The sequence below is a fragment of the Doryrhamphus excisus genome, linkage group LG5 (assembly GCF_037039965.1).
Source record: "Doryrhamphus excisus strain RoL-2023G ecotype Guam linkage group LG5, RoL_Dexc_Guam_v1.1, whole genome shotgun sequence".
NCBI classification, from domain to species: Eukaryota; Metazoa; Chordata; class Actinopteri; order Syngnathiformes; family Syngnathidae; genus Doryrhamphus; species Doryrhamphus excisus.
This window is the reverse complement of record NC_136361.1, coordinates 12,838,388-12,865,276: the sequence shown is the minus strand read 5'-3', so window position 1 is coordinate 12,865,276 and position 26,889 is coordinate 12,838,388. Positions and strand designations below refer to the sequence as shown.

General features: G+C 44.9%; 2 protein-coding genes across 3 annotated transcripts in view; one reads left to right on the top strand and one right to left on the bottom strand.

Moving 5' to 3' along the window:
* The window catches only part of bbs9 (Bardet-Biedl syndrome 9), a 105,306-nt gene that overhangs the window by 27,263 nt on the left and 51,154 nt on the right, over positions 1-26,889 (top strand). For both annotated transcript variants that reach the window (XM_058053031.2, XM_058053030.2), the window contains 5 exons: positions 357-452; positions 551-723; positions 805-957; positions 24,072-24,254; positions 26,031-26,280. In XM_058053031.2, the coding sequence (XP_057909014.2) occupies positions 357-452; positions 551-723; positions 805-957; positions 24,072-24,254; positions 26,031-26,280 (855 nt within the window). The remainder of the gene's footprint in view (positions 1-356; positions 453-550; positions 724-804; positions 958-24,071; positions 24,255-26,030; positions 26,281-26,889) is intronic.
* Positions 9,385-11,492, bottom strand: LOC144898479 (uncharacterized). The gene is made up of 2 exons (XM_078790486.1): positions 11,107-11,492; positions 9,385-11,024 (listed from the first exon to the last, which is right to left on the bottom strand). The coding sequence occupies exons 1-2, from the start codon at positions 11,470-11,472 to the stop codon at positions 9,504-9,506; spliced, it is 1,887 nt and encodes a 628-aa protein (XP_078646612.1). The 5' UTR covers positions 11,473-11,492; the 3' UTR covers positions 9,385-9,503.

Sequence of the window (26,889 nt, the reverse complement as noted above, 5' to 3'; positions counted from 1 at the left end):
TTTTTAGTCATTCTACATATTTTTAGAATTTGCCTGTGGACCCATAAGAATGAGCATTTATAAGAATGCGATAAATGGCTCCCGGGCCACATATTTATATTTGGACACACCTAATGTACACTGTCCATGTATGCATATTGTCTTTAGATATATACTGTAGGTAAAATCTTTGTTTCCAGTAATCTGATTATCTACTGTAATCAGCTGCTGTGGCGACTAAACATTATGTGTGTGTGTGTGTGCGCACGTCCTCTTAGCAGTGTGACAGTATTTTGTTGCCTTTGTTGGCGTCGTGCATCGTGACAGGCTGTCCTATCAGTGGCATCACTCTGTCGTGTTTCTTTGTATGTCTGCAGAATTTGCAGCAAAGTCGGAAGATAACGATGGAAACAGTTTGGCTTTCCACTTCCTGTCGGGCGGCAATGTAACCGTGTTGGCCTCTAAGACCTCCCGTGAGTCTGTTTTGCCCTCCTTGTAATTATATTCTTTTATTATTAAAAGCATACAGGAATGTATAGTAGTGATTGTTATATGTGTATTTGGGTGTCAGAGCGTTACCGCATTCAGAGCAACACCTTTGAGGACATGTGGTTGGTGGTGAAGGAGCTGGTCCACAGAGTCGACCTTCATTTCTCCAAATTAGGAGTTAATGACTTCAAGAAAAGTGTCGCTGGACCACTTCCCCTGCAGGAGTACTTCCTGTCTGTGGACCACCACTTCCAGGTAGACATGATCATCTATTCACATGATATTCATAAATAAACTGTCTACTATATACTTTCTTGTATTGTGTGTTTGTGTTAGCTTCGCGTCAGCGCTCAGAAGTACCAGGACCTCCTGTCCGAGCGCGCCGTCCAGTTCAGAGCCATCCAGCGCCGCCTGCTGACTCGATTTAAAGACAAAACCCCGGCACCCCTGCAGAACTTGGACACATTGCTGGATGCCACTTACAGCCAGGTTAACAACACAAACACAGAAACACACACCATTAGTGGGCTTTAGTTGACTGTTACTGTGGAAAATACTGATTGCTGAAGCACAGCAACAACAACAATGATAAATGGAACTGAACTTTTGTGACTAACGTTGGATACTAATGTTTAGAAATATTGAAATTGCCTCTGCATCCTTTTTAGTGGAAAATGTTGGGGTCCGTGGTGAGCTGTAGCTCAAAATGCAATGACTGAATACAGTGTGCAATGACTGAATACAGTGTGCAATCACATAAACATTCAAACATGTCAGTAAACTCAAGGCTGCGCCACCGTACTTACTCATCCTGCTCCCTGCAACCTGTCAGTCGCTGAAATGTATTCGTCTTGTTCCCTTTCAGGAACTCACACACACACACACATTTATAGTGTTGATGTGTTAGTGTAGATTTACAGCGTGAGAGTTGTAGTTTGATGATTTATGGACATCCTGTTTCAGGGTGATTAGCTGTGAGCACACAACCAGTCTCTCTCCCTCACACACACACACACACACACACACACACTTGCAGGCAGGCGTGAAATCTCATAACTTTGAACAGATACAACTTGTAATTGCCCATGTGGCGGCATTCTTTCTCAACGTATATTACAGTGTGTGCGTGTGTCCCTGGGTCCCACTATGCATGCATGTGGTGCAAACTAACATAGTGACAGCTTTCATTGATTACTTTCACAGGCCGTCTGCTGCGTCACACGTTCTGTCTCTCGGTCCAGGTCTTCCCGCCATCCATACTGCCGCTGGTATGCGGGAAGGTCACTCTATACGCGGTGTAATGTATACACGACCGCTATAATGGAGGCTATCGACAGCTAGTTGGCAGATTGATGCACTGTATGGGTCCCATTAATAATTCATATCAGCATCAAGCCCACGTCAGCACTTTGAACGTACTTCATGGCTGTGCATCACGCTGGCGAGACTTTGATAAAAACATCTCAGTGTATGTTTCTTGGGAGGCATACACTTATAGGTCATTCCATTAGGCACACAAGCTAATGATATCTGGTGTGATTTGACTCGGTGAACTTGTGTCCGTGTTCACCTGGTGAATCAGCAGCATCTTGCCAGCAATCCTGCTGTTGCAAAGGAATGTGCGGCCAATCGGGAATGCTAGAGAAGCAGGCACCTCTTTCAGCTGCATGTTGTGCATCAATCTTGGCTGATGGCTTCAAGGAGGAGAAAGGAGTTCTCCTCGTTAGCGGTGTGTCTGGACATGCTGAGACCAGCATTTGTCAATACGTTGCATAAGATAAGAGGAGCGGCAGCCCAGTGAGAGCCGTGTCTGGCCACAGGGGGCAGAGAGGCCATCACATCGCTACTGTTGACGCTGCCGCTGCAGCTCTATATTTTATTCATGAATTCCTGTGAGCTCGCAGACCTCCTCACAGGCCTCCTCACAGGCCTCCTCACAGGCCTCCTCACAGGCCTCCTCAGACTGTGTGGGTGTCTGACGGCTGTAGTGGCCACATTCCAAAAAATACCTGATGCTTGAAGCCTCCAGGTCAGTGATGGATGAGTCTCAGAATCAAGTGGGACCTGTGAGGGATTGTTTGTTGTGTGTGGACAAGACAAGCCAGCCACTTTGCTGGCTGCTTTGAGCGCACCCCACCCCCCCATCCCACTGCCTGCCTGCTTTCATCCGCCCTCCTTTTTAACATAATTCATCACTAGCGACCAGAGGTTAGTGTGATCCGGACTCGCAAACCTCTCAAATTCAGGGGGAAACCCACGACTGTCACTCTCAGGACTGAATTCCAGGAGTTGTGGAACAGAGAGATCAGAAACCAAGTGGGTCACAGGGAAGGGCGGTAGCTTTTTCACTTTCCATAAATATTTTCCCCGGCGCTGTTTCCTCTGGAGGTGAAACATCCGCCGATTTGTTAGTGTTAGCGTGAGCGGCGGGACTCCCCATCTGGGAGGCGGTGCAGGGGCTCGGGAGTCGGGCCGGGCCGGGACAAGCCGAGCTGAGCCTCCCTGTAATTACAAGTTCAAACGGCCGAGGAGGGCGGCTAGCTGACTGACGGGGTGACTGACAGGCCGTCCAGGGGCCTTGCGGGGCCCCTAATGGAGGCTTCTGGTGGACAGCCGCTTGATTTATCGGGCCCCAAATGGGCTTCTAAACATGGCTAAACACAGATCCCACTGTGGAGCGGGACCACCGCCATTAACAGCCGGGCCTCTTATTCCCTGCGTGTGCGTGAGCGCGTGCATGTGTGTATATATATAGAAGTGTGCTCATGTTACATTTGGACTTTTTTCCTTGGGTATTAACCTGATTTCTGCGATTGAAGTCCATTTTATTTCCTGTGTGCACGTCACACTCCATCTCACCGTGTTTGCTTTAGTGGACTGGAGAGTTCTGCATGTGCTCCACACATTTACGGACCCGGCCGACATGTGGTGCAGGTTATGAGATCTGGACAGGGTTTAACTAAGACGGGCCGCTCGGTCCTGCCTGGCCCGTTCTCTTTCACTGCTGTCTCAAGTCAGCTTGGGGGCATCTTTATGGTTCTTGTTCAGAAAGTTTGGACAGAACATGAGACTCTGTTGGTCAGTTTAGGTGCAGATAATGCCACTATTGGTGTGAAAAAGTCTAAGTGGGCATGTGGCTGATGGAGTTTGGAAAAACAGGAGATCATCCGGACATTGCAGGAATGCACAAAGCTTTGTTGATGCTTCTACCTAGCCAGAAAGTTCAACTTCTTCTCTCCATCCTCTCTTAGTGTGTGTCTGTGTGTGTGCATGGCAACCTCTTAGGTCAGATTAAAGGACCTTTGGGAGCCGAGAAACTTCCTCTCGCGCCCTCAATCATCTGCTGACCTCCTCCAGGAGATGTTTCACCTCAGGAACACACACATTTACACTCCTTAGTGCTCACACACACACATGTACACAAACTCAATGGAGTACAGACCAGTGTCGGTGGTCTCGTTTGTTTTGCCTCAGAGGGTCCGTTTATGTGACTGACTGTCTTATCAATGAAAGACTGTCTTTCATTCAGTTTGGTGTGTGTGTGTGTGTGTGTGTGTGTTGGGGCCTCTGATGGTCGGACCACTTTGTCTTGAGTCCCGGTTGAGATGTTGGTCCACATTGACAGATCCTAGAAGGTGACCCCTTAAAGGGGAACTGCACTTTTTTGGAATTTTGAACATCATTCCCAATCCTTATGTGAAACATGAACACATATATCTTTCCCTTTTCTGTGCCCTTTTCTGACACGAGAAAACAAGTTAATATCAGCTAGCTTACACTGCTACCATTGGGACACACCTCTAAAAAGCCTTCTAAAAAAAATCTCCAATAACGTTGCATGGTTTGATATACATGCTGTGATCATGCATTAACACGTACACTGATAACAAAATAACAGCTGTATTTTGATCATTTAAAACACTACTGAAACTTTTTTCTTGCCGTATTATACACTTATGATGTCTGCTCTTTTTGGAATGGCTGTGTCTTCCAGCACAAGTTGCGTGCTCCAGTCTGCAGGTAAAAAAAAAGCTGACGGCAAACGAGCATGTTGAGTCTTTGTAGCGACAAAAATAGTTTTTGATGCTAGCTGCTACAATAATAATATTGCTTTAGCTTGGATAATATAGTTATGTCAGGTGTGTAAATGGGAAACTGTTGGTGTTTTTTTTTGTGAGGGCTTTAGTGTCAAAATAGGTATTTCCCATGTTGGTCATTGCTAGCTAGATTATATGACTTGTTTTCTTGTGTTAGAATGCACAGAAAAGGGAAAGAAATATGTGTTCATGTTTCACATGAGGATTGTGAATGATGGGCAAAATTTCCCAAAAAGTACACTTTTCCTTTAAGGATTTTGTTGTATTTTTGTCTAGAAGTCTTTTATTAGGCTAAGGTCAGTAAGTTCTGGTTTTGTATTCAAACTGGGTCGCTGGCTTCTCCTGGTTTGTCTGTGACTCTCATTTCTCAGAGTGCCCTCGGGCTTGATGGGCTCTCATTCTTTGATGTTAGTATTCTTCGCTGGATGTGAAAACGGTTCTAGATTCATTAAACAGTGCAGGGGTTTAACACAAAATCAGTCCCAGCGGGTCTGGTCCACATTTCAGACCGGACCCACTTGAGAAAGAAATACCAGAGACGGTTGTGATCCACTTGACAATGAAATTGAAGGGAGAGTGGGATGAAACATCTCCATAGATGTGGATCAGCTGCAGGAGACTTTAATAATACCACCATGTGGATGTGGTCGGAGGCGGGAGGAACGGGGTTGAGGTTTTGAGAGATGAAAAGCGTCAAAAAGACGAGACAGACAAATAAAAAGTATAAAACACTGGGTGTCGCTGATTGTTCCGACACATGGAAATACAAAAGAAACCAGAAAACATGGCTGTGCAATTTAGCACTATACTGTAAAAACAAAAAGAGAGAATAGGGCAAAAAGTGGACTATATCGTGGTTGGCAATTTACTGGATACTTTGAAGAGTGTGTTAAGGGGAAATACTGCACCTGCTGAATTAAAGGCAGCAATCTAATCTAAAATGAATACACAAAACAATTCCCAGTTGATTTTTAAGTAACTATGTTGAGGGGTGTTGTATGATATGACATGTGGATGACAATATAAGAACTTGATCCGCTTTTGACTGTTTTGAGTCAGTATGGGATCCCTCAGCTCCAGAACTCAAATGGGAATCATAATTGATCAGAAAAACGTAAAGTAAATATTGCAATGGTTTGCCATTTCAATATTTCCTCTCAAAAATGATTTTTTTGTCTGCTTGTTTCGGGTGTTTTGGCTGGGATATAAAGTCATTTGGAAAACAGCTTGTAATACTGAACGCAGTACCTTTTGAGAAAAATACAGTCAGCAAAGCTGACACATTATTATTGTTGTTTATTGCCGTTTTTTCATGAATCACCAACACAACATATATATATGAAATAATTATAATATATATAAATAATCACAGAATAAAGTCTCAAGGATCACTTACACACATACAGTGCATCCGGAAAGTATTCACAGCGCTTCACTTTTTCTACATTTTGTCATGTTACAGCCTCATTCCAAACTGAATTAAATTAATCTCTTACCTCAAAATTCTACACAAAATACTCCATTATGACAATGTGAAAAAAGGTTTTTTTGACATGTTTTGAATTTATTAAAAATAGAAAACAAAAAATCACATTTACATAAGTATTCACAGCCTTTGCCATGAAGCTCAAAATTGAGCTCAGGTGCATCTTTTTTCCACTGATCATCCTTGAGATCTTTCTACAGCTTAATTGGAGTCCACCTGCAGTAAATTCAGTTGATTGGACATGATTTGGAAATATAATAACTGTCTATATAAGGTTCCACAGTTGACTGTGCATGTCAGAGCACAAACACCAAGCATGAAGTCAAAAGAACTGTCTGTAGACCTGCGAGACAGGATTGTCTTGAGGCACAAATCTGGGGAAGGATACAGAAACATTTCTGCTGCTTTGAAGGTCCCAATGAGCACAGTGGCCTCCATTATTCGTAAATGGAAGACGTTTGGAACCACCAGGACTCTTCCTAGAGCTGGCCGGCCTTCTAAACTGAGCGATCGGGGAAGAAGGGCCTTAGTCAGGGAGGTGACCAAGGCCCCGATGGTCACTCTGTCAGAGCTCCAGCGTTCCTCTGTGGAGAGAGGAGAGCCTTCCAGAAGGACAACCATCTCTGCAGCAATCCACCAATCAGGCCTGTATGGTAGAGTGGCCAGACGAAAGCCACTCCTTAGTAAAAGGAACATGGCAGCCCGTCTGGAATTTGCCAAAAAGCACCTGAATGACTCTCAGACCATGAGAAACAAAATTCTCTGGTCTGATGAGAGAAAGATTGAACTCTTTGGTGTGAATGCCAGGCGCCATGTTTGGAGGAAACCAGGCACTGCTCATCACCAGGCCAATACCATCCCTACAGTGAAGCATGGTGGTGGCAGCATCATGCTGTGGGGATGTTTTTCAGCAGCAGGAACTGGCAGACTAGTCAGGATAGAAGGAAAATGAATGCAGCAATATATAGAGATATCCTGGATGAAAACCTGCTCCAGAGCGCTCTTGACCTCAGTAGACTGGTCATGTACCTTGACCGTATAGACAGTAGATATTAGCACACAGCCAAGATCTCAAAAGATTTGCTTCAGAACCACTCCGTGAATGTCCTGGAGTGGTCCAGCCAGAGTCCAGACTTGAATCCGATCGAACATCTCTGGAGAGATCTGAAAATGGCTGTGCACAGACGTCTCCCATCCAACCTGCTGGAGCTTGAGACTTATTGCAGAATAAGAAGAATGGGCAAAACTGCCTAAAGATAGGTGTGCTAAACTTGTGGGATCATATTCAAAAAAACTTGAGGCTGTAATTGCTGCCAAAGGTGGATCAACAAAGTATTAAGCAAAGGCTGTGAATACTTATGTAAATGTGATTTTTTTGTTTTCTATTTTTAATAAATTCAGAAAAAGTCAAAAAAAAACTTTTTCACATTGTCATAATGGAGTATTTTGTGTAGAATTTTGAGGTAAGAGATTAATTTAATACAGTTTGGAATGAGGCTGTAACATGACAAAATGTGGAAAAAGTGAAGCGCTGTGAATACTTTCCGGATGCACTGTACACATATAGCTGAATAACAAACAATACATATAGCAACTTCTGATCAAGATGTGAGTGGTTAGCGCACAGGCCTCACAGCTAGGAGACACAAGTTCAATTCCACCCATCTCTGTGTGGAGTTTGCATGTTCTCCCCGTGCATTCGTGGGTTTTCTCCGGGTACTCCGGTTTCCTCCCACATTCCAAAAACATGCTAGGTTAATTGGCGACTCCAAATTGTCCATAGGTATGAATGTGAGTGTGAATGGTTGTTTGTCTATATGTGCCCTGTGATTGGCTGGCGACCAGTCCAGGGTGTACCCCGCCTCTCGCCGGAGACAGCTGGGATAGGCTCCAGCACCCCCGCAACCCTTGTGAGAAAATGACTGAATGAAATTACAGCTTTAAGCCCAGCATTAAGATCCACCCGTTACCTGTTAGATCACACCCACTTCCAGGTTAGGACCTGCCCACTTCCGAGTTCGGATCATCAGGATAATTTAGATGGGTGAAGAGATACAGAACTCAAATAAACACTGAACAATCTCCTCGTGACCTAAACAGGTTGAAGTGGCAATACATTACATTTGTCCAAGAAATTGTATGCCATTAAACAGTTAACTTTTTTCCTACATCGCTAGCTGCTACAAGTGAACTGATACCTTTTGTTATACGTAGATACAGGCACCTATAGAGTTAGTATATCCATAATCAAAATGGATCAAAACCAATCAAATCCCCTGCTCTAGAGGGACCAAAACAATATGAACCAAACAGTTGGGAGTTTGTTCCGTAACTTATCAGAAAAGAGGCAAATGTTGATCACAGTTTTTCATCAATTTTTGCATAGGAATTAGTTGTCAATTATTTGGATAATTGTGTCATTTTTGCGGCTCTGATGACACACATCTATTTACTGAGTCTGGTAAAAGTCTGAAATTTTGAAATGTCAAATCTGTGTGAACCCTCATTGAGGTATAGTGATGATAAAAATTCATTTTGATGTTTGGAAAAAAAGGACACAAAAACCTGAGTATCATGGTTTCATAACTGTACTTGCATCATATAAAGTGATTTGCAGTTAGTGTGGGAAAATTTGTGTGAACACCCTCTGGGGCCAAATGATATCATAATGATGATAAAAATGATGTATTAATATCTAAAAATAATTAGTTGTCCAGTCGTCACGACTGTTATCACTTGACATTGTGTATTTTGGTGAGTTTATGGTTTTGTTTACCACTGTTTTTCATGATTGAACAGTTTTAGGTACACCTTGACTTTTCCTTTTTGGTATCGTTGTCAGGTTCAGGTCAGCAGGTTCAGAGACTGTCTTATAAACCATCCTGTTGACTTTTAGGTGAGTCAAGGGCACAAAAAAAAGACAAACATCTTCTCATTAAAATGTCTTTAATATCCCAAAGAGAAGTTGTCAGTGGGGGGGTAGAAATATTAGCAAGCCTTTTAGACTTGCCAATAAACGAACCAAACATTTCCCGCCGTGGTCGTTGGTCGTTCAGTGGAGATTTAATAAGTTCTCCATGTTGGAAGCTCTCATGCCATCAGCAGATCAGAGTTGCTCACGTCTTCCTGCTGCTTTAATTAAAACGACTTGACATGCCATCTCCAGTGGACAGTGACCTGGGGAACCGGCGCTCCAGACCCGCCCCTCCGCTCGCCGCCATGAGCTTAAAAAAAAAACACTCAGCAGGAGCTTGTGGCTATCCTCACAAAACGTGGATGGCAGCCATGTTGATGAAAAAGATTGTAATGAAACGGTCAAGTCATGAATCTTATGCATTTTGAATATTTGATTCAAGATGGCCGCAGGAACTGTGGTGAAGGGCTGGTGGGAGGAGATTGACTACAGAGCTTACATGGTTCAAGACAACGATCAGCGTTGATGTTTCGTCTCCTCATTTGTTTCCTCTGCAGCAGACGAGGCTCATGGCTCCTCTGAAAAAGGAGCTCTTTTTGTTCTCCTGCTTGACCCCTTCTTTCCTCTTCTCCTTCCTTTCCCTCTCCTTCCTCTTCTCTTTGTCTCTCCTCTGCACCTCCTCCCACTCAGCCTTCAGTTTCCTCTCCCTCTCCTTCCTCTTCTCCTCCTCCTTCTTCTCCCTCTCCTTCCACTCGGCTTTCAGTTTCTCCTGCTCCTTCCATTCTTTGTTTGTCTTCTCCCTCTCTTTCCGGTACTCCTCCGCACCCCCACTTTCCCACCAGTCTCGCCTCTCTCTGTCCTTCATCTCCTCCTCCTTGTCTTTCCTCCTTTGCTCCTCCTCCTTCCTCAATTTCCACTCAGCTTTGAGTTTCTCCCTCTCTCTCCTCTTCTCCTCCTCCTTTTTTTCCCTCTCCCTCCACTCTGCCCGCATTTTCCTCTCCCTATCTCTCCTCCTCTCCTCCTCCTTCTTCTCCCACTCTGCCCAGCCCTCCTGTAATTTCCTGTCTTTCTCCTTCCTCTTCTCCTCCTCCTTTCTTTCCCTGTCCTTCCACTCCCCCATCAATTTCATTCCCCTCTCTTTCCACTCCTCCTCAAGTTTGGCCTCCTTTTCTTTCCTCCCATCTCTTTTCTCCGTCTTCCTGTCCTCCTCCATTTGACTTTTTTTCTCCTCCTGCTTCTTGACCTCCTTCCCTATAATCACATCCTTCTCCTTTTGGATAAAATCCTTCTCTTTGTTGTTCTTCTCCTCTTTGTCCTCCTTCTGATCGCTGTGTGCTTCCTCTTCGCTCCCTTTTTCCTCCTGCATGGTTGCCTCCTTCCCACCCTCTTTCTCCTCTTCCCTCTCCCTCTGGTTGATGTCCACCTCCTCACTGATGTATGCTGTCTTCTCCTCCTCCTCGTTCACCTCCTCCTTTTGTCCATTTTCCACATTGACATTTACTTGGTCCTTCCTTGGCTGCCACTCCCACTCCCTCTTCTCCTCCATCTTCTCATCTGCTTTGTCATTCCCTTGCTTCTTCTCTCTCTCCATCTTCTGTTCTGCCTTGTCCTTCTCTTGCTCCCTCTGCATCTCAATCTTGTTTTTCTTTTGCTTCTTCTCCCTTTCCATATTCTCCTCCTCGTCTTCATTTTGTTGCTTTTCATTCCACTCCTCCTTGACATTCTCTTGCTCCTTCTCCCTTTCCATCTTCTCCCCCCGGTCACTATGCTCATTCTTCTTCTCATCCTTCTCCACCATCACCCTCTCTTTCTCCTTTGTTTTCTCCTCCCTTTGGCCATTCACCTGGTTCTTGTTGTCATACTCCACCTCCTCCACCTCTTTTTCCTCCATGGAATAACTAAATCTGCCCTCTTTGCTTTTCTTGTCCTCGTCCCTCTCATTGTCCTTCTTTTGGTCAGTCCCTGACTCCTCATTCCTATATTTTTCCTTCTCACCCCCCTCCTTGTTAATCTTCTTCTCCATCACCTCCTGGTCCTCCGCGGATATGACAAAGCACTCCTAAAAGGAGGTGACATATTGTGTTCTAAGAATACAGCTAATTGTTATTCATGAACTAATCAATCATGTCTTGTGTACGCACCAGATGTTGGCTCTTCTTCCGGCCGGCCTTGTCGTACAGCGGCTCCTTCCCTCGGAGCAGCTCCTCTTTCTCACGTCTCCAGCGAGCCTCCTTGTGGACCATCTGTGTGGCCAGTTGGTCTTTGGTGGCTCTGACGTGGTCCAGTTCTCGGTTGGTCTTGCACAGCTCCACCTTGACGTGGTCTAGCTCCACGTTGACGGTGCGCAGCTCCACTTTGAACTTGTCCAGCTCCACGGTGCTCTTGCGCAATTCTGCCTGCGTCTTCTCATTGGCTTTCATGGTGTTGGACAGCTCAGACTTTTCAATCAACATCTTTCTGTAATTGCCCTCCAGAAACTTTAAGTAGGAGGTGATGTTGTCCTCCATTATAGGCTTGCTACTCCTCAGGGAGGTGACTGCTGAGTGGCATCTACTGTCTGTTCTATTAGTGAAGATGGCGTCTGCGTAGGTTGAAGGCCTGACATCATGGTATTTGTTTTGTGATGAGGACGCTTGCTCTGCTACATCATCCGATGCCTCAGATGTTTTTCCATGATGTCATTACAAAGGGGCACACATCCTCATCTTTGTGATGAGGACGTGTCCTAGAAACACAAAGTCTCGTTCTTCTGGGAAGATGTTCTACAGTGCTCAGTGCTACAGTGCAGAGAAAAGATGAGGTCCTTCCCCAAAGTGTTCCTCAATGTTGGAAGCGCACTGTTCTCCTAATGTCTTGCTAAGATTACAGACTGTGGAAACTTCTCGCTCGTTTTTTACCCTTTGTATTGAGTTGTGGACTCCTATAGAGCAACTACCCATGATAACCCGCACAGAAAGCTTTCTTGATCTTCCAGATTCAGCACTGCTTTCTTCAGCATTTCCATGGATTTCCTGCTTCCAACCCACGGCCCACGTCCAGGCACACCCACTCAGCTGTGATTGGTCACACTCCCAAGCCCTCCCGAGGACTTCCAGATACGTAGAGCAGCGTTTACTGAGTGCAGGCAATCTGTAAGCCATATAAGAACGTCTGGATGGCATTGACATCAGTAGAACTCCATCCATCCATTTTATTTACCGCTCATCCTCTCTTGTGTTTCGGGTTTATGCTGGAGCCTATCCCAGCTAACTTCATGCACACTTTGGACTGGTCACCAGCCAGTCACATGGCACATATAGACAAACAATCATTCAGTACCCTGAGAAAACCACGCACACACGGGGAGAACATGCAAACTACACACAGAGATGGCCAAGCGGAGATTCGAACCCAGATCATACCGATCTCCTGACTGTGTGGCCAACATGCTAGCTACTAGTCAACAATGCGGCCATAAGTAGAACTCAATGTTAGAAAAAACTCTGTAAAAGAGAGCGTGCAGATCCATTCAAAACGTTTTTAAGGGCTCACTTCCAAATGCACAAAACTCATTATCTGATGCTTTGCTTAACATGGGAATACAACATTGGAAAAACATTTCTAGATCAAAAAATAGGAAAGCATAATAGGTCCCCTTCAACTCATTGATTACGAAGTGTGTCAGGATACTCAACTCTCCAGTCCACTGTAAGTCCTGATAATATTTACTTAGCTGAGATTCACTCAGTTATGGCCGATTTGCAGCATACATTACTTCTCTTGACACTCTAATCAGTGTGTGTGTGTGTGTGTGTGTGTGTGTGTGTGTGTGTGTGTGTGGTAGCCCGGTGACGCCAAGCTGAGAATATTTATCTTGTTGCTGTAAATTCCCAGAGTTTTTTTCTCCACTCTGTCTCACTCACTTGCCTCCTTCTCTTCCTCCTTCTGTGCTTCAATGAGACCATTGAGTAAAAAGCAAACATGCAGGGTGGTGTGTGTGTGTGTGTGTGTGTGTAAATGTTAAACCATATTGGCTCTTATGTGTGCATGGTATTGGTATGATTGCTGAGTGTTTAGCTGTTGTCATTTTGTTGGTCTCATGTTTACATGAGTCGGGTTAGTATCTTTGATTTGGTCTTGCGTTCAAGTTCATTGACTTTGGGTTGTGCTTTTTCTCCATTTTTCTCCCTCCAAACTTCTCACATTTAAACAGGTATGACTACCAACCATGCGTGTGTCTGTGCTGCTGTCTCTTCTCTGGACTGCGTCAAGTGTGAGAGCCACGGACTTGGGGACACTTTGTGTGTGTACATGTAGTTATACATGAGTGCAGACCTTCTCCAGCAGCATTCGAGCTTCATTTTCTGTTGAAATGAAGCAGTTCAAACATTATTTTAGGTCACAGGCTTGTTAGTTGCTGTGGTAACAAGAGGTAAAAACTGCGCGTGTATGGAAAGGATGATGACAGAAGGAGAGAAGCTAGGCGCTAAAAGGGTCATTATTTTGTAGTACCACTTCCTTCCATAGAAGGAGACAAGGATTCGAGTGATTACAATGTGCTATGTACATTGTGACAAAAACGTCATATCTGGTCACATATAATATCCATGAATGAATATGCTTTTTTGCGTGAGAGGCAAAAGGAGGTGATGATACACAATAGAAGAGATCATGTTTAGTGCAGTTTTAAAACATGAAACACACCACAAGGATGCAGAAGTGCATTTATAAGTGCTTGGCATGCGCCTTTCCCCATACATACATACATTCTGCACAGGAACCAGGAAGTGAAAAGGCAGTAGCACGCAGGAGGTTACGGATTGAGTAGCCAGTGGTACATTTAAACATTTACACTGTATATATGTCCCACAAGGCATAATAAAGGCATATCTTATCATAACTTAGACATGCCTAACACTTGACTGGCAAAAAATAGGCCGACCAGATGTAGGCACGTTCTGCACATGCGTGCTTAGCATATGTCTACATAGAAAAGTTAGCCACGCCTCTCTGGCAAAATGCACCCCCCCTGGAGTGGAGTGTGAAATTGTGAATCACCAGCTTATTTTCTCCAGCAGCCAGTTGCATCTTTAACATTCTTCATACATAATAATACATAATATACAAGCTAGTCTCTTCCACACGGCTCAAGTGTTTGTCCTCAACGTGTGTACTATTGTACCAACAACCTGCTTGCATTCACGTACGTGGTCCACGTACACACGCTTGATACGCGTGCAGCCTGGGAGGTTAGTGTGAACTTTTAATGACAGGCTTGTGTGTGTGTGTGTGCATGTGTGTAATGAATAGAGGGAAAGGTTCTGTATGATTATAGGCCTCCTTTTAGAACCAGAGAGACTAAATACGGCTTCAGACTAAACACCACATACACACACACAGATATTGGCAGCATCAAGCACATTTAAAGATGAAATAAAACAAAATATTGGTACTGGTGTGCAAAAGTGTGTATTGTTATATCATTATCGTTATATCAGACATACAGTAGTCAGAAATACTGACACCTATTCTCATTCAGTAACATGGACAAAAGTGTCTAAACTTTTGACTGGTGCGCTACCTTATAAAATCTTTCACTGCAGTGCAACCTCTTAGGTCAAACGCAGTCCGTCCATCCAGGATGTTTGTTGCTATGATCTTGTTTCCAAATAAAATCATGGAATTTGAAATAATCTGTTTCAGGGTTAGGCAGCACAGTCAGGAGATCGGGAAGACCTGGGTTCGATTCTCCACTTGGGCATCTCTGTGTGGAGTTTGCATGTTCATTTCTCCCTGTGCATGCGTGGGTTTTCTCCGGGTACTCCAGTTTCCTCCCACATTCCAAAAACATGCTAGGTTAATTGGTGACTCCAAACTGTCCATAGGTATGAATGTGAGTGTGAATGGTTGTTTGTCTATATGTGCCCTGTGATTGGCTGGCCACCAGTCCAGTGTGTACCCCGCCTCAGCTGGGATAGGCTCCAGCATACTCCTGGATGGATGGATGGATGTTTCAGGGTCAACTGTGGACATAATGAAACCTGTATGAAACCTGTATGAGAACATTTATCGTCTTAATTGTCGTACAAGTCAAAAACGAAGGGAAGCCGCTTCAACTTTTTAACAAGTGAGTTGGCGTATGGTGACGCTGGGGTCTTGCTTTAAATGTGAGTCCGCTTCTCACGCTCTCAGCTTTAAGACCCATGTACTTTATCCTTGATGTATGTTGTGTGATTTTATAATTTTATAGTTTTAATGCACATGAGTTCATATGTGGCACAACTTTTGCTAAAGACACACACGCACGCACAGGCACACACTCCGCAGCTGCTGCAGTGAAACAGACCCTTGGGTTTAGTCACATCACATTCTGTTAACATACTCTCACCAGTGTGTGTCTGTGTGCGCTCACTCTGTCTCTTTGGGACCTTGCAAGTGCGTGTGTGTTCTGATTTAAGGGCGTTTGCTGTGGGGTGAGTGTGTGCTGTCAGTGTATGTGTTTGAACTCTGACCCCATCCACACTTCCAGCTGTAGCCAACCTCTTTATGAGGTGTGTGTGTGTCTGTGTGTGTGAGAGAGAGATTTTCTGCATGCCGTTGACCTGCTCTGACCCCCCCATGCGTGGTGCAACATCCATCCAGATGTTTCCACAAGTTCTGGTGGAGTTTCATTGCACAAAATGTGATAGAATGCGAAGCATTTAAAGAATTCAGACTTTCTTTATACGCATTAATTAATTAATTTCAATTAATTAATTGATTGATTGATTATTTTGTCATTCATGAACTGGTTTGGAATTATATGAAGGAATACCCCACACTCTTTCACTCTCCTTTTTCACATATGCATGAAGAAACAGTTTGGACTTTAGTGGACGCAGCCAGTACTGCAACCCCCCCTCACAGATGGACTGACCAAACCCACTCATTATTAGTCTGGGTGGGCCAGGCATTTGTGTGTGTGTGTGTGTTCAAATGTGTCTGAGGTAATCTGTGAACCTGTGGAGGTCAGCCCCCCACAGCCTGGGGCTACCGGCACCCAGGGAGCCTGGCTGGGTGTTAATCCCAGGTTGGGTGTCACTGCGGTGGGTCATGGTCTGTAATTTAGTCCCCTGCTCGGTTAGGGGCCTCTGGGCCCGTAGGACCACCCAGCACACTGTAGTGCGTGTGTGTTATGTGTAATGTATGTGATACTTGTAGATGTATCCTTCATCCCTGGACTTACACTTACAAAGCCTCCAGTTTGGTAAGATGTTGTGTAACTTTTTGGTTGTAGGTTGCTACCTGCAGAGCCATTTGGGCCATTAGGCAATATAGGTAGATGCCGTGGCTTTGAGGGTCCACCAACTAAATTTGGAAAAATTATACCATCCGTATATTAATATAAAACTAGTAATTACGATTAGCTCACAATGATTTTAATGCAAAGCAATGCCATTCCCTGCCATGTTTAGCATGTAGGCCACACAGTCGGGCGATCGAGGAGACTTCGAAGGTTTGATTCTCTGCTTGGGCATATCTGTGTGAAATTTTCAAGTTCTCCCCGTGCATGCGTGGGTTTTCTCCGGGTACTCCGGTTTCCTCCCACATTCCAAAAACATGCTAGGTTAATTGGCGACTCCAAATTGTCCATAGGTATGAATGTGAGTGTGAATGGTTGTTTGTCTGTATGTGCCCTGCCATTGGTTGGCGGCCTAAGTCAGCTGGGATAGGCTCCATCATACCCATGACCCTAGTTAGGATAAGCGGCATAGAAAATGGATGGATGGCAATGCCATTCCATTCCATGTTCTTCCACTTATTTGGGTACGGGTCACAGGGGCACCAGCCTAGGGGAAGTCCAGACTTTCCGGTCCCCGACCACCTCTTACAGTTCCACCGGGAAGATCCCAAGGTGTTCCCAGGCCAGCTGTGATCTCTCCAATATGTCCTCCGTTTGCCCTGGGGCCTTCTGTTGTAACTCCTTTTTGAAAAACCGCAATAGAGGGAGTGATGTTTGAGCAGCCATGTAGCAAGGGACGACTGTATAGTTTTTGCATAGTGTAAATGTAGCTTTTATACAGATTTAATGTGTGCAAACTGTGTTTTTTTATTGTTTGATAGTGATTGTTGTATTTTTTTGATTACAATTATAATTTATTCCCTTTTTTACAAAATGTATTTTTTTGTGGGAGTTCAGATTTTTTTGTATTTATGTTATTTATTTATGGTTAATTAATAGGGTAGTTTTAATTAAATTTGGCTAGGGCCAGCTCTGGCTACTTGTGTCACATTATTTGGAAGAAAGAAGGAATAAGAGATTAGTACTCCTTACCTGTTGTGTTTCTCTTCAACCACTGACACAAGTCTAATCTGACTGGTAGAATAAAGCCTGTTTAAGATGCATATGATTACAGCGCTTGTTCCAAGAGACATGTTGACTGGAAATGGAGGAGGGATGAGGTGGGACCGTATGAGGAATGATGGGCTGATGAAGAAGTGATGGAGAGAGATTGATGGAGGAGGGCGGGGTCTGGAACACACGACCTTTCATCCCAGAGTGAAGCTCTTTGTTAGTGACCGTGTGAACACGCGTGTCAAAATAGAAAAACGACCCCCTCCCTAGCTCTTCAGACTCTCCATCCCAATGAAAACATTGAAGTCGCCTCTATGACGCAGTGAGACAGCTCATCAATCACACCCCTGTGTTTTAGCTCATATGTTCAAGCAGCCCTGACAGCAGCCACGGTCGTGTGAACAAAAGGAGACTTTGAATTGATCCACTCTGTGGAAAACCATTGGTGCTGGGAACTGCATCATTTCTTTTCGGGAAGAATGAGAAATTCATTGGAATGGTTAAAATTCAGAATTGTTGTTGTTCTTCGTGCGGCACCTTGTAGTTGCTCCAGAGTGGGTGGCGCTAATTCATGAATCAAAATATTAAATATGTAGTAAGCTTCATCTGCTGGTGGATCTTTTTCAACGTGCGGGAAGAACAGGCCCGTAGCTGCCCAGGGGATTGACTTTTGGTGGACCTTGACCTTGACCTTTCAGGGGCAGCACCATAGGTCAATGTTCACCGCATGGACTCATACATCACGTTAAAGCTCCTGACCAGCACTTTCTTTGTCTGTCACTCAAACACGACATATCAAATGACAAAAGCGGACACCAACGGGCCGCCTTACTAGTTGGTAGCGTTCACTGCATGCGAGAAGCATCGTCCGTCATGAAACAACTTCCTGCTCCATTATTCTTCTGAACCGTTCGTGTTGCTAGATCCTGTCATCCGATCCTCCACTCGGTCTCCACGTCGACGCTCCAATGAGGCTTTCATCAACATCACTTTCCAGCTTTTTTGTTTTTAACGGTTTCTGCCTTCATATCTGCAGCTTTCTTCTCTCCTTTCACCCCCCGCCATCCTTGCTGTGATGCTATCAGAAGGCCTGTAGACAGGCTGCTGTTATCACTATTGTGAGTGTGTGTGTGCTTGTTTTGAGCACAGACAATAGTGGTTACTGTCTGGCGGCCTATCACACGATGATCACTTCATCACACTGTCTCCACGTCTGACCACTGTTTACATCCCAGCATCTCTCTTCCTCATTTTCTATTTGTGTGTGTGCGTGTGGGCATGCACATGATTGCTGTGTACCTCTACGGGTCACAACATTAGGTACAGTCATACTAGGAGAATTTTGGGTGATGCAGTGTAGTTGTACATGCACAAAGGTAAATTATTACATGCATACGTATGTGAACATTACAGCTGTCATACTGGTGTACCTAATGAAGCGAACAGTGAGTGTGATCCTGTGATGTAATAACACAGCATATATGCTGAAATGGTGCAGGTATTTCCATCCAGGAAGTTCCTTGTTGTGACATTTGCAAGGGCCCCTAAGCAGCTGCTTTCTATCACTGCTTTACATCATCTTCATTACTGAGGACCTGAAAGCACATTTAGTGTAGTTGTAAGGAAACTGTGTGATCTTCTGCATGTGTGTGTGTGTGTGTTTTGGTAATTCTATCTCAGGAAATGAATTCTGTAATTCCAGCCGTTGTTAACGTGAGATGCTAATTTGTTCTTAGATTAAGAGAAGGAAACCTTGTGTCCACACACATGCACTTCAGAGGACACAACATCGACGTTCATTAAAATATACATCCCAGACTGAAATGAACCAGGACTCCAGCACGTTGTCTTTACCAGACACTGCATTTCATTTTAATGAGGTCCCAAACCTGCACTTTAATCACTTTGATCTTGTATGCTGATATCATAGAGTGCTGAGCGTGTTCTGTAGGCCAAGTACAAAAAATGTGTAATGACCACATTAGAAATTACCGATATTGTAGACAACCTAACACTAAAATACTAAAGCTACTTACCATTGAGAGACGCCTTGAAGTAACCTATTTTCCTGAGAAACTTCAGACTGTCCAGTCATATGGCTATATGTTTAAAGCGGACGTTTTTAAAAGATAAATCGCTGTTTATTACAACTCCTATAAAGTTCGGTTTGGCAGCTATCTGGAAGTCCTCCTGAGCACTTGGGAGTGTGACCAACCACAGCGGAGTGGGTGCGCCTGGAGGCGGGCCATGGGTGGGAAAACAAACCCACAGTTTTCGCAGGAACCACGAAATCCAAAGAAATACAGCTGGAACAGGTGCACATTCTGAAAGATCTAGAAAGGTTTCTGTGCTGGTTATTGTGTGTAGCTGCTCTATAGGAGTACACAACTCGATACAAAGTGCTGAAGAATTAGCATAACATTCCAGTTGCAGTGTTGTACTCTTATTATGATGCCATATAATTAATGAAAACATTGTTTTTAAAAAATGTTGTCAATAATATTGACTATTGACAATAATTTGTTGGAAAGTTATAGTTCAGCAAAATTTGTTATTGTAACAGGCCTAGAGTAAAGTCATAATATTACCTTTACAAGGATGATTGTCACTGCTTCCTCATTGGAAAACGTGTCGGTGGGATTGCACCTTGAATTGTCTTCAAAGTATTCCATCCCTTGTGCTAGGAGACTGTTCTCCCTGTGCATGCCTGGGTTTTCTCCAGGTACTCCAGAGAAAAACATGCATGCTAGGTCCAAATTGTGTGAATGTTTGTTTGTCTATATGCGCCCTGTGATTGGCTGGCGACCAGTCCAGGGTGTACCCCGCCTCTTGCCCGAGGACAGCTGGGATAGGCACCAGCATGCCCGCGACACTCGTGAGGATAAGCAGTATAGATGGATATAAATTGATGGTATTCCATCCCAATCACACCATCCCATCATAAACGGTGATGATTGTGCACTGCTTCCTCCTCCCGAGATGGCGGCTGGTGATTAATGAATAAACTAAAAAAAATGGCGACCAGGTCGACCCTATACAGGACCCTCGTCACTGCTACAACCCTAAACAAAACCAAAAAACAGGGCAGGTTGTCACACCAGGCCAAATAAGAATTTAAACATAACGGAAGAAAAAACCCAGGCTGCTGCTCAGCGTCACGCCAGCAGCCAGCAAGAAGCAGCTGAGTGACCCAGGAGCATGACGAGAAGGTGGAGAGTGTATTGAGCCTGCAGCAGACGAAGGCAGCTTAAGCAGAGCAGGGAGCAGAGAGAGAACAAGCACACCTGCACACATTTATATGGTCCAGGGAGGGCTGGGCCAATCAGCTGCTTCCTGCAAATAAATACAAACCCAAAAAGATCAAACGCAGGATTCAAACATAACACATGTGCAAATGTAGCTTTGTCACTGTATTGTCTTATCCATGTGCACACAGTGTGTGTGGAGCTATATGTGTGTGTATGTGTGTGTGTGTGTGCAAGCCTGTGCACTACTCCATGCTAAGTCAGCGGTCAGTGTGTGAATGTGTGTCCATGCAAAATGTGTCTTTGTGTTCGCTCAGCTGGCATCAATCAGTGTACGCATGGAAGCGAGCCGCTGCCAACAATGGAGCCCTTCACTGGACCGGGAGCTTTTTATCAATACACACACACCACACACACTTCTCAGGGCGCCAGGGGAGGGTTGTCCGGCAGTGTGTGTGTGCGTGCGTGGTAGTGAGGTTGAATGAAATTATACTCTACGTGGTCAAAATTGTACAATTGAATGAATTTCGGTACTCACGTCAAGCAGGTTGTGGCTTCTCTGTGCTGACTTCAGGACCACCGAGACCACTTCCACCTCGTGAGAAGAGCATGATGGACCACTGAGTCCACATTCACCTCATGAGAAGTGCTTGATGGACCACTGTGTCCACTCTCACATTATGAAAAAGGCATGACGGAGTCCTGAGTATTGACGGCACACAGTCCTTAAATCTGTGTTCACTCTTGTCACCTTTGGTTGAAACTGTCTGGTGTCAGGGCGGCACGGCGGACTAGTGGTTAGCGCGCAGACCTCACAGCTAAGAGACCAGGGTTCAATTCTACCCTCGGCCATCTCTGTGTGGAGTTTGCATGTGCTCCCCGTGCATGCGTGGGTTTTCTCCGGGTACTCCGGTTCCCTCCCACATTCCAAAAACATGCAGGTTAATTGGCGACTCCAAATTGTCCATAGGTATGAATGTGAGTGTGAATGGTTGTTTGTCTATATGTGCCCTGTGATTGGCTGGCGACCAGTCCGGGGTGTACCCCGCCTCTCGCCCGAAGACAGCTGGGATAGGCTCCAGCACCCCCCACGACCCTCGTGAGGAAAAAGCGGTAGAAAATGAATGAATGTCTGGTGTCATTGTTCTGCCAGACATGGTTGGATGGTCAAGAATGAACACTACGATCAGAATCCCGTCAAGTGGTCTTGGTCCATACGTTCAGTCATAAGGTGCATGTGACTACAGGTTTTTTCTTCATGCCGGATGTTTGTGTCCAAACATTCTCCCTGTCTCATATGCTTTGGTTGACTTCATAGTCTTCCACTCGGGTGTTCTTGCCCAAATTACATGAATCCATCTGTCAAACGTTCAATGCAGTCCATTAGTCCAGGATCTGCTTTCACCTTTTCCTTTTCTCTCCGTCCTTCATCCCTCCCCTCCGGGCTTGTCCCCTCTTGCCATCCTTATCACTCTCGCTCTGTCATCGCTCCTTCACGCTGCTCCGCTCTTCTCTACTCTTCTCTTGTGGCAGTGACGGAGGGATGGAGGGCTGACCCCACAGCTTAGGGTCGAAGTTCACCTGATCCCACCACTTCACTCATGAATTCACTTGCTCTCCTGTCAGACGCCGCCAAGCCATGTACTTAAGTAAAAGCTGCCAGGTCTTCAGTTCCGCTTGTGCTGCTTTTTTATGTTTAATTCTGCATTTCAAAGCGAGTATTGGGTTTCTGTTTGCTCGTCTTCAAGGTCACTGGAAGGACACGTGATTTAAGTGCCAGTCGTGATGTTTAGCTGAACGCTATGCACCGTCTTTTTTTTTTTCCTTTTGTAAGTATAAGCACGTCCATCAGATAAGACAGTGGAAACTCTCAAGTAGACGTAAAGAGATCAGAGTCACAACACTGCAAACACAAGGAAGGCTCGCTCTTCCTGCTTATGGAAGGATGTGTCACGTCTCAAATGGATTAGTTCCCTCAGTACACTTCAATAAGTACACTGTGTACTTTGTTTCTGCGTGTGTAAATTTTGTTCATTGCTGTCACTTACTTGAAATGACGATTGCAATATTTACCCCCTTCTTACGTGGGCGTGCTGCATTTTACTGTATTCAGTGTGCACACTTCGTGCTCACAAAACAGAAGTGTAAATATGGATATGTGTGGCTGCACAGTGGACAAGTGGTTAGCATGCTGGTTAGCCACAAAGTCAGGAGATGGGGAAGACCTCCTATGACATTTGGAATGACTCTAATTTAAATGTGTCAATAAAGAAATGACAACATTATACAATTTAGCTTGTGGTGTTACAAAGTAGTCACACTTTATATTTAGAACTCCAGTCGGCTTACGTTCTGTACCTGGCACCCTTATAGCCTCAAATTCCCCTACCTCCTCCTGTAGGTCAGGAAGTGGTTGTCCGTAGTCTGCCTTCTTTTTCAGCTTTTGACCACTAAGTCCACATGTTTACACGGGACGTCTTGGAGTTATCTTCAACCATGAAGCTACTTAAGTTTCCATCCTAAACTCTACCCTCGAAGGAAGATGAGCAACAAGATGCAAAAGTATTGAGACAGCCAAGGGCTGTGAAAAGTTAAAGGGGGCCAATTATGCTCATTTTTCTGCCTTTTGTGTTGAGCTGTGGACTCCTGTAGAGCAGCTACACATGTTAACCAGCACAGAAAGCGTTCTAGTTCTTCCAGAATCTGCACCTATTCCAACTGTAGTTCCTGCTTCCCGCGAAAACAGTCTGTTTTAATGTAGTCCACCCACGGCCCACCTCCACGTTCGGCCACTCTGCTGTTCTTGGTCACACTGCCAAGTCCATGGAAAGAGTTCCGGTTTGGAGTTGATAAAATGTATAAGAGTTAGGTTATATACAATGTTTGGTTTTCTACAGCATCTGTAACGTGTAATGTGTTTTGCGGGTCTACCTGTATGTAAAACACTCAGGTAGAGCCACTAATTGTGGTGGGAAAAAGGCTATTGGCAACCCTGCTTCCTCTATGCTATACAGGCAAATGCTTTTGCTCCATGACTTACATAAAATAAACACAGTTAGGACACTGATAAATCGTTTCAGCAAGTTTGTCGGCTAGTCCAGCTGCATAGTGGCCCATGTACACAAAACAGTCCAATGTGAAATGCCGTTGACAGATTTAAAATAGCAGAGCTTGGGGGAGGGCAGAGAGTTTATATATAAGGAAGTCCGCCTGTCTGTGACATCCCAAAGTGGCAGTTTCACCACGCCTTTTGAAACCGACCATTTTGAGCCATCCTAAACTATTTTCAGGGCTCACTTCCAAATGCGCAAACCTCATTATCTGAAACTTTGGCATCGTTTAACACTAGAATACAACATTCTAACTACATTTATGGGTCAGAAAAGTGGAAAAAGCACCATAGGTCCCCTTTAAGAGAATATGGACTCTCTACAGCTTTGATGGATTCTAATTTTCTGTAAGCACTTATCCAGGATTGTGTAGTGGAGGTTGTTCTGTTCTGGGCTGCCCCACAGAAGTGACTCTTCATTCTTGCCTTTCTCTTTAGGTGATGGCGCTAGCCGAGGCTGCCGATGAGAACCGCTTGCTCCTGGAGGAGGCCTTCGTCCGCCTGAGTAGTGCCACCCACCTGCTGGTGTTGCTGCTGTCTTTGTGGCAGGGCCTGACCCCTGACCAGACCGCCATCTTGGAGGCCACACTGCTCCCGCTGCTGAAGGACACACCGCAGCTGGTACACACAAACACACACACACAAATGCACAGGAGGCCATTATCCACCTGCAGCATGCTTGGTAAACACATACATTAAGTACATCTGGTCCCAGGGGTGCATTCACACACACACACACACACACACACACTCAACACGCTCATGTCAGCTGTGCACTAACTGTGTACTTGTTTATGATTGAAGCATTAACACACACACACATGGTCAAGGTCGTGCATCCGATATGTGTGTGTGAGACGACAGAGCTCCTCAATTTGCTGCAGTGAGGCTGTGAAAGATTTGCATCCCCACAGAGACTGTGTGTGTGTGTGTGTGTGTGTTTGTGTGTTAGTTTTTCCATTGCTCTGATCAGTTCTCTGAACCTCTCATTACCACTTTGACTATTTTCAGCCCTCTATGACAATACACACACTCGCTTACGCAGTGGCTATAGAAAGTCAACACACGCCAGTAAAAAAAAAAGCTTTGATGTATAGTGAAAGGTTCAGAGTCCCTTTATGGAGACTGCCAGTCCAGACATGCCCCATCACACTCCGCCTCTTGACCTTGGACCTCCTGCAGCCACACCGGTGAGGTCGTTCCAGGTCGGCGCGAGCGGTCTTTCAATATCTAAGTACGGATGGATGGAGGTGGAAGAGCAGTGAAAGTAATCACGTCCCAGCAAACATACGAGGTCGTCCTCCCACTGCCAAAATCAACACAGAAAGAAGTGAAAAGGTATTAAATGTGATCCAGCTGAGGTCAAAAAGAAAAACAAATGTTTAAACATTCCAGAAATGTACAGCTGCAAGGAGCTTTTTGTTCTCTGCTAAACTTGATGTAGACCAGAGACAGACAGCACAGTGCTGGTATTATTACACTCCCAATGATTTATCTCAACTTAAGTCCAGAGAGGAGATCACTTTGGCTCTGTGGCTTGCAAGGAGGGACAGACATTTTTCCAGAGCAACACGACTCCCAGATTGGATGTGAGGAAGTGATTGTGAGGATGATGTATCCTCAGGAGACTCACTCTACATCCTTCTCGCCTCAAATGACTTTCCCAGACAAGGATGTCAGAACTGCCGTCTGGACCGTTATTCTCCTCTCTTCTTTGGGAGCGCTCCAAAGGTGGTGCGCCGTCGGCCAGGACTGTTGTAAATCCCCGAAGAGAATCCTTCATCCTTCCTAAAAAGCATGTTTTAACCTGAAGAGAAGCTTCTAGAACAAGAGAAGCAGAACCTGTGGGATTCAACAGTAGTGTGACAACCTTAGTCTCTGTCAAGAACCTCTCAGAGGAGCTTCCTAGTTATGAAGGTTGACCTGTTGAGGTTCTTTACATAGTCCATACTTAAAACTACATGGTCACTTTTTTTCCCCATCTTCTGCATTACTTATATTTTTTTGTTAAATGTGACATCTGGAAACTCTAAATATTTGAATATTTGCATGTTAAAAGATACATCTCTCTCACTACTTCTTCTATAATGCAGCGTATTCTTCTTCTTACTGGGGAAGTCTCTGTCATCAGCTCATCTTCTCTTGTTCTTTTATCTCAGTGTCAGTGTCTGTGTGTCATGGTCATTCCAGGCTTAATTACCTGCCATTAGGACTCATTAGGGGCCTACCAGCATGGCAGCAGGCAAGGGGGAGGGATGCAGACTGTCAACACACTCACCCGTTCAAGATGGACTTGGGTTCAGTTGATGTATTGTGTGTGTGTGTGTGTGTGTGTGTGTGTTATCGTCTTAATAAATCCATCAAATGTCCTCCTTGTCTACCCCCCTCCTCCCCCAGGGCTGGGAGGAGAGCTGCGACGCCGCCGTCTCTCACCTCCTGAGGACGTGTCTGTCCCGTAGCCCAAAAGACCAGGCCACGTCTCTGGCCCAGACGGGGGGTCCCGTGCTAGGTCTGCCCCGTGACACATCCCGCCTGAAGAAGCACATCACGCTTCTGTGCGAGCGAATCGGCAAAGGAGGACGTCTGACACTCGCCTCCGAGGCCAACGTCCAGGTGCCGGCACAGGTCCAAAACCTGGCTGCCCCCGGTGAGTCCTGCAGATTTATTTATTTTTTTACAAGGACTCAATAACACAAACCAAAACAATACACTGCTTCCACCTGTAATTTATCACCTATATAACCTGTTTAGGGTGACGGGGGAGCTGGAGCCTATCCCAGTCAGACCACATCTTAGACTGGTCACCCCTCCACCCCTCCACCCCTACAGTCACATTCCAGTCATATGTGAAACACTACATGACACACATTAGTACGACACTGCCATTCTTCATGATGGTTGATTGAGCCATGTTGACGTTTCTCCACTTTCTGAGCATTTTATGAATTTCACATCACTTCTGCCATCAGGAGAGTTTGCCTCAGACTTGGTAGACATTATGGCGGGTATAGTTAGAAAGTTCATGGAAAAGAGCAAAAGTGACATTATCCTTTTTGTGTATCAATGTGAGTACATATTCTTCCGCCGCGCGCACATAACTTGTTCTCTTTTTCTTTTTGTCAGCATTACTAAATAATGGGAGTGTGTCGTGACCACGAAACGCCGTAACACGAAAACTGCCTGAATATTTTTCTTTTGTTTTAATGTCATGGTGGTATTAGCAACTCTATTTTGAATACACTGATTGCCATGTAAA